The 8055-nt window shown below is 44.5% G+C and overlaps 1 protein-coding gene across 1 annotated transcript in view; it reads right to left on the bottom strand.

Annotated features, from left to right (window-relative positions):
- Positions 1-3270: 3270 nt before the first annotated feature.
- Positions 3271-8055, bottom strand: part of LOC137380248 (high mobility group protein HMGI-C-like) — a 290841-nt gene continuing 286056 nt past the window's right edge. Inside the window, exon 6 of the mRNA XM_068052104.1 lies at positions 3271-5648. Within this exon, the coding sequence (XP_067908205.1) occupies positions 5601-5648 (48 nt within the window). The 3' untranslated portion in view covers positions 3271-5600. The remainder of the gene's footprint in view (positions 5649-8055) is intronic.

The following is an 8055-nucleotide window of genomic DNA, read 5'->3' as shown; positions in this document are numbered from 1 at the left end:
CACCTCTATCAATTCTCCCCTTAACCTTCTCTGCTCTAAGGAGAACAACCCGAGTTTCCCAAGTCTCGCCAGGCAACTGAAGTCTGCCATCCCCGCTACCATTCTCGTAAACCTTCTGTGCACCCTCTCTAGGGTCTTGAAATCCTTCCTAAAGTGGCATGAACTGGCGCTGAACCAGTGTTTTACAAAAGGTATTTTAGAACTCAGTGGCGTGGCTTACAGCCTGGCTACCCGACCAAGCCCGACTACATGTGTCGGGTTCGGGTCGGGTCGGGTCGGGTCTGTACTCTATGTCCAGCATTCAGGCTCGGGTCGGACTGGACTGTACCATTTTGTTTTGTATTGTTTTCGTTCTAATCTATGATTTTTTTTCTGTTTCAATAATATGTTTGTTATTTTCGGGTCGGGTTGGGCATTTGAAAAAATGAAAGGACTCGGACCCGGGTGGGGTTCGGGTTGGCTGTTGTCAGGTCGGGCTCGGGTGGGGGTCGGGTTGGCTGTTGTCAGGTCGGGCCCGGGTGGGGGTCGGGTTGGCTGTGGTCAGGTTGGGCCCGGGTCAGGTTTTAATTTTATACCCGAGCCAGGCTTTAGTGTGGCTGCTCAGCTGCAGATGACCATTTCTAAGGTTGTTTGTTTGTTAACACAGAGAAATGTATAAAATGAACCAAGTTCAGGTTAATTGCTTAAGTTACACGTTTAATGGAAAAAAAAATCAAACATTAATCTCACATTGACACAACTACTTATTCCATTGTTAAGAGGTAAAAATCTCCAACATTTTTAAAAGGTGAAGACCTATAAGTTGAAGAAAAAAAACAACAGAGGATGCTCTCCAATACAAAGAAATATAGTTTTATTAGACTAAATAAAGATAAAAATCAGAAAAAAGGCTTAAAAAACTTCACTTCTAAATCATACACTGCAGAGGAACAGACATACAAAATTATCTCCCAATATATATATCTCAATTCTAATGTTGTTCCATCTAATTCAGTGCATTTCGTAATTATTTCATTGTTTTCTTCTGACACTTTGTGGTTGCTGAGGTAATTCGAGGACTGGTAACATTAAAAAACAAAAGCGTCACCTCAGAGGTAGTAAACAGATACTGCACATGACGCAAGAGTAGGATATGAAGGAGGCCCATTTTCAAACAAGGCATGGAAGGCGATGTTCAACCAGGTTGCAGGAATTTCAAGTTTGAGCCAGTTCTGAACAAGTTGACTGATAGTTATTTTAATGAAAAAAAAATGCTTTGAAGAGGTGTAATTTGTTTATTAAACCTTTGTTCCTGTCTCGTCAGGTTTTCCATACCAGGAAGCTATTAAAATGGCAATGCCATTTGGTATTGGGGAATCTGCATCCTGCTTTTAGCTAAACTGTTTGCGAAAGAAAGTGTATTCCCCGACCCCCAACACATACACCTTCCATCAGTTTCTCTCACTAACCTCTCCTCTCCATAGTCACTGACTTAGGATCCACCCACAATCTAAGATGGTTGACTCTGCCTTGCTCGACACAGCCTTCTGCTTGCTGGTGGAACTTGCTTGCTTGCACTTTGCATTGTGGTTACACAACAAGAAGAAAGTCACATTCATATAGCACCCTTAACACAATAAAACATCTCCAGGTGATTCACAGGAGTTACATAAGGAGATATTAGGACAGGTGACCAAAGGTTTGGTCAGAGGTAGGTTTTAGGGAGCTTCTTAAAGGAGGAGAGACAGGTGGAGAGTTTAAGGGAGGAAATTCCTGAGCTTAGGGACTAGGCAGACAGAGGCATGGCCATCAATGTTGGTGTGATTAAAATTGGGGATGCTCAAGAGGCCAGAATTGGAGGAGTGCAGAGATCTTGAAGAGTTGTCGTGCTGGAGGAAATAATACCTCCCTCACCGTGAGTGGAACTGCAGTGTGCCTTAGTCTAGCATGCTTGATGTCTACGCCTACCTTCCCTGTTCCTGTCAGGTGAAGAGTTGAGTTGCCCAATGGGTTGGGGCGCTCAGCTTGCCCTCACACCTCTGATGATGACAACTGAGAGAAGGTGTTGGAAAATGGCACAGCCGACTCTCTCCTCTGACTCACTGCCACTCGGCACTTTCAAGGATGGACTAAAATGCAAGGGCATCAATCAGTGTCTGCCATGTCAGCGAGCTGTCACATGATGTTCAAGCAGTGTTACATTATGTTAATGAAATTAAGTAGAACTATACAGCACAGAAGGAGACCATTTGGCCCATCGTATCTGTGCTGGCAATTTGAAAGGGCTATTCCCCCGGCTCCTAATCTTTCCCCATAGCCCTGCAAATTTTTCATTTTCAAGTATTTATCCAATTCCCTTTTGAAAGTTACTATTGAATCTGCTTCCACTACCCTTTCAGGCGTGCATTCCAGATCATAACAACTTACAGTGTGGAGAAAAAAAAGTAAAAGTTTCAAGTAGCTTTAATTGTATAAAGATGGCAATTTTGTTTTAACCAGCTACACACTGTTTAAGACTCCCTCACTGAGCAGGCTGCTGGGCTGATCTGCTCCTGTAAAGTTTTTGCATGTGCCCTTGTCTACACTCTGCCCCCACGCAATGTGTGCAGTGGGCAGTCAGGCCTGTGCTCAGGCTGCAGAAGTAAAATAAAATCTCCTACACATTAGAGAGGCAGCTATCGGTGAATTCAAATTTCCCCTAGTCCACGGGGCCCAGGTGACTGATGGGGGAGGCACCAAAATAAGCTACTGAGAAACCCATGCGGATAGAACTTCTCTTTGCCTGATATGGTCCACTCGGCAGCAATTTTAAGTTAATTCCCCCATTGGGAAACTGATGGAAATACGTGAAATGCTGCTTTTACAACCCGTCCGATTAAACAGTCCACTCAAGTTAATGAAGTGTAATATTGGGCAGGGTATGAAACCAGGGTTCCACGCAATCCCGTGTGTCTCCTGCCTGGCGAACTAAGCTAAAATTGCTCCCCCTATCCCCAACTCACCTTTGTCAAGACAGCAGGTTGGCTGAGCTAAAGCAACCAAACCAAATCTATTGTATAAGATCAGAAGAAGCTCCCTCCTTAATCCTCCAGTCTGCAGTTCCCAAACTTATATCACTTTTCTATACTAATGTTGGATTTTACTTCTCAATTGCCAGTGACACTGACATAAAATCCATGGGCATGTTTCCCCCATCCTCAGAGTTGGTGGTGGCAGGGCTGAGGTGAATTTTAAGAGCTAAGCCTAAGGCCTTCCAAAGACATTCCCCACCCACATCCCTCCCCGCCCCCTTTCAAACTCATCATACCAAGCCCATAAAAAAGTAATTGAAATATAAAATAGAATCATTGCAGGATAGAAAGTTCCCTCACAGCTGCAAGACAAGAATCACAGTTGGGGACTTAACCAAACCTCGTGGGGCTGTAGCAAAAAAAAAATGAGAAGATAACCCCACATTCTTCCAAAGCAATAGGAGCGGCCAGGCTGGAAGGAAGAGAGGGCAAGGGGCAAAGCCATCCATTGCTCCTGGTCTACAATGACTCTATAATCAATTCCTGGCTGAAAACCAGACTGAGAGGAAAATGCGTGCAAAATAGCACATTTCTTAAAGTGTCAAATACACCTTTTCCATTCAATCAGAGGAAACAGATCATATGTAATATCCCCACGCGTCGGCTGAGCATCGCCCTTTTAAATAAAATCACAGGGCTAGCACACAACCTGCTGTTATAATGAGAGACCAGTGGTGGTGGGACTTCCATCCTCTGCACCATCCATGGGCTGAAATCAGTTAGCGTTTCTCATTAGCTAGCTAACTGTCTGCGGTCGGCATTGAACTGTGCACCTGCACCGTGCTTAAACATAGCTCTAGGAAGTGAAGGCTGAAGAAAGCCGAGCTGCTGCTTCCACATTCTCACACAATCAGACAAGAAACAGTGGAGATGACTGAAAGTGAGATGAACATCAGCTCTCTGTTGGCAGCACAGAGGGAAAGCCCTCTCCACAAGAGGAAATTGTCCATCAATCTCCTTGATTCAGGAGAGTTACGTCGTCCCATTTCTTTTCATTCAACGCAAAGAAAAGGCAGCCTAAGCCCTAATCATTGCATTGGGATTCACAGTCAGTTCATATCAGTCTGTTACCTTTTTAACTATACAGACCTAGGCAGTGCAATGGTTTGCATCAGTCTGCTGGAGACCCAGCTCGTGCTCCATGCATCCTGGTAAGGTAGAAAAATAACCAGTGAGTTCCCAGCTAGTCTTTTTATGGGAAAAGCCTGTATTGGGTAGAAGACTGTATTGGGTTTAAGCCAACCTTTGAGCCCATTTCTCACCCCCAATCCCCACCACCTCTGTAAATTTTGGTCATTGTGTGCTAGCTTGCCATTTTGATACATACATGAGAATAATTACCCCTGTGCTGTAACTCAGCTAGGCCATGAACACACCAATTAGAGAGTGGGGTGAGGTGATTTGAAATCATTTTTTAACCATCAATTTCTGGTATTGCGGCAGGCCATTGTACATTACTGTGTGCTTGTTTGTCAAGCTCTGCTTTTCAAAGCAAGGAATCAATAATACAATTGGTGGCTGGATTAATTTCCATTCATTTGGCATCTGAGGGATGTGCACACTAATTGCCTTTCACTTTAATCCAATAGCAGCAGAAACCAAACCTGAACCAAACTGGGTCAACTCACCAAATTTAGCTTTTGTTCAGTAAAACCCAACAAATCCCAATGGCAAATTGGTTGGGCATGTGGAGTTGAGTGAGGTGGTGAATTAAGATTTACACTGCATCCAGGACATGATGACATGTGCCTCAGACAATTTGCAGGTTAGAGTTTAACCAACTTCAGCTCACTTGGCGTAACTGAAATAGAGTCAGAGAGGAAATCCTCAATTTGCGCAAGCAAGACTAAATGATGCCAATTTATGGTTCTTTGTTTTACTGACGGGTCTTATTCAGGTTAAGGATCCCAATACATGGGACACTTTTAGGATCCAGTCTCAGTCTAAAGTGCTCCAAGGTCAGGTATAGCACAAGCATAACGATTCTTCTACACCATACTTAAATCACAATTGTATGAGTACTCTGTACCACACCAGTCTCTTGTCTCCACTTCCTGTACTTGGAATCCCAGTAGCGTCTTTAAACTCAGTGGCAAATTCCAGACAGTTTTCTGCTGTCAAATTGTACCAATTAGCAACTGGCTTGAGACTGCACCAAACTCATCCCACAGGTTGGTGGGTGAAACCATTATAACTTAAGAGACAAATAAGACTGTCATTCCATCAATCTGGACTGGAATACAACCCAGATTTTTGCAGGTGAAAGGATCATTTCTAATCCGTATGCCACCAGTAATCTCAATTGAAATGGAAAAGAGGTGAAACTATTTCCAACACTGAGTGAGCATGGCCTAGCAAAGATAAATGGCAGAGAGGTAAATGAAACACTCCTCACTGGGCAACAGCATGCACAGTGGCAAAATGTAACCCAGGTTGGTTGTGTTGCTCTGGTTTTCTCATATCAATAACACAAATACAGAAATCTGTTGAGGTGGAGGCAGTAGTACAGACGTATTTTCCAGTAAGTAGCTGTGCCTTCAATGTGCTTCCTTAGACGTTGCCACTTTGGTTTCTGATCAAAAATAAACACAACAGTAGCTGCAAAAATAAAATGCAATGTTATGTCAAAGACAAGCAGGTATCCATCCCATCAAGCTTTGGTTTGACTCAAGTTTTTGTTGTATAAACAGCTCCAGGCAAATAAGAGTTTCTAACAAAAGAGAACACAATTTAACTGTTAGACAGGAGGAGTTACGAACCACAGCTGTAATCTTTAAGCAGATGCTTTGCCTCCCATTCGATGATGAGTTATATTTGTTCGCAAGGAGTATTGTGTTCTCCCTTTCCAAAAAGGAACGCTCTTGCTGAGTTGGCCCAGTGCACGAGACTGACTGATAACAGTAAAGGACTGCTGAGCCCAATAAATCATCTTATGCACAAGGACATTCAACAACATTCTTCAAGCACAAGAGGGGAGTTTGGGGGGACGTAATATTCCTATCCAAATTTAGTATACAGTGTTCCCAATAAGAACCATTCAATGAAGTGCTATAAAATACACTTCTGTGATAGAAATGGGGGAAGAGTTGGGGGGGGGGGGGGTGGGGGGGGAGGGGGTGCTGTGGGACTAACTGGATTGTTCTTTCAAAGAGGCCACACAGGCTCAATGGGCCGAATGGCCTCTTTTTGTGATGCACAATTCTATGACAAGTTCTACGATGAACCGTGGCTGCCCTTCATGGTGATTCCTCGTGGCATTAGATGGATTACTGATGGGAGGGTTTTGTTATGTTTAAAAAGGCAAAGAATGCCTGGGTGGTTACCCGATGTTCAACTGGTCCCAGTGGGCACTGAGTGGAGCTGACAGTTTGACCCTTTGCAAAATCCTGGTGTTCACAGCACTGAGCACGTGCAGAAGGTTGCCCCACCAATTCATTTGTGGTCTGCAGTCACCGCTTGAAATTATGGGATTCCCACCATTTGTATCTCAGATGATGGGGGATGTTTGTCTTCTTCCCCTGCTCTTCCCAAGTGCACTGGATTCCCGAATCTGTTTTGCTTGATTGACATGTCTTTCTATCTTCTGCCTGAATAGTGGGATACAGTTAGTCTCAGCTTCCCTGAATGAGAGGGCATAAATCAACCTGGAGTTCCTGGCATACTGCTTGTTCTGTGATCTCAGCTTTCTAATGAAGATAAAAAGCTTGTGCTGCCAACTCAAGTAAAACCTAAGACGATGCATTTCTCCCTTCTCCTGAAGTTGGTGACTATGTAAGGATAGCAGTTCCACGGACACTAAGTGACCTCCTTATGGAGCCAAGGCAGGTGGATGGAGTTAAGGTACAGATCAGCCATGATCTCATTGAATGATGGATCAGGACTCAAGCAACTTCGTTGGATGCTGGGTGAGGGTCTGGAGGGGTCTTCTCCTGTTCCCATGTTCCCTGGCCAACTATTATTAGTGCCTGAGTCTCAGAGTATCAAAAATAGTCCGTGACATCCACTATTAGGACTCACCCTGGAGCTTTTCCTTCACATCTTTACTTGCCCATTGTCACCAGTGGGTTTTGTTTGGTTATCCGACAGCCATCATCAAGGTCGAGCCTCTCCCTATACTCGCCCAGCATCCACTGAAGCCCACAGCCTGCAGGGATTACTGGGCACTAATCAGTAGTGGGAGCCCTACCCGATTTCCCCATCCCACGGATGCTGAGGCCAACTCTTTCACTCCAACCACGTCCCCCCCCCCCCGCCGCCACCCCCACCCCCACAACACATCTGGCTGATATCAATTAACAGCATAGAGTGGGGATCAAATTTGGGAACCTTCCTGTATGTATGGAGCAGTTACTCACTGGGTAAACCCGCCGAATCATTGGGAGAAAGCAGTAAAACAATCTGCAACTGGTCACTGACAATCGACTGTGATGGGCTCCTCCTTTCCTCCCCAACATATATAAAACTGAGTGACCTGTAGGAATTACAGTTTTCCCAATTTTGGAGTCTTTTCCAATGGCTCTAGGATAACTTCACCACACTGACAAACCTTAGTGGTCATTGAGGGGACCTCCCCTGTTTACACTCATCATCAAAGATGTCCAGGTCTGGTTACAACACGATTTTTGAGGAAGGGGCAGAGCAGATGTTTCTTCCCTACATTGTCCCAGTTCTCACTTTCATATTCACATAGTCCACCAGTGTGGATGACTGTTACTCAGAGTACTGAAATCCACCTTCGGCAATCAAATGGAAAGGAAGATGTGCATTTTCTTACATAAGAATAAAATTGTTTTTTCTATCCAGTTTTCTCCCTTGCTCTGCTGTAGGTGCTGGTGCCTTCAGCTCTCTGGTACCTCACAACAATGTCAATGGGTTATTCAATAGCAGAGGCACCAAAACTGATCACAATTCTGACCCCAGCAGGAGCCTCTGGCTGATAATCAGGAGCTGGAATCCTGGCTGTCTGATCCTTTCGTATCAACTGGGATCCCCTAACCAGGGATAT

This window comes from Heterodontus francisci, chromosome 19 (genome assembly GCF_036365525.1).
Source record: "Heterodontus francisci isolate sHetFra1 chromosome 19, sHetFra1.hap1, whole genome shotgun sequence".
Classification (NCBI taxonomy): domain Eukaryota; kingdom Metazoa; phylum Chordata; class Chondrichthyes; order Heterodontiformes; family Heterodontidae; genus Heterodontus; species Heterodontus francisci.
This window is presented reverse-complemented; position numbering and strand designations above follow the sequence as displayed.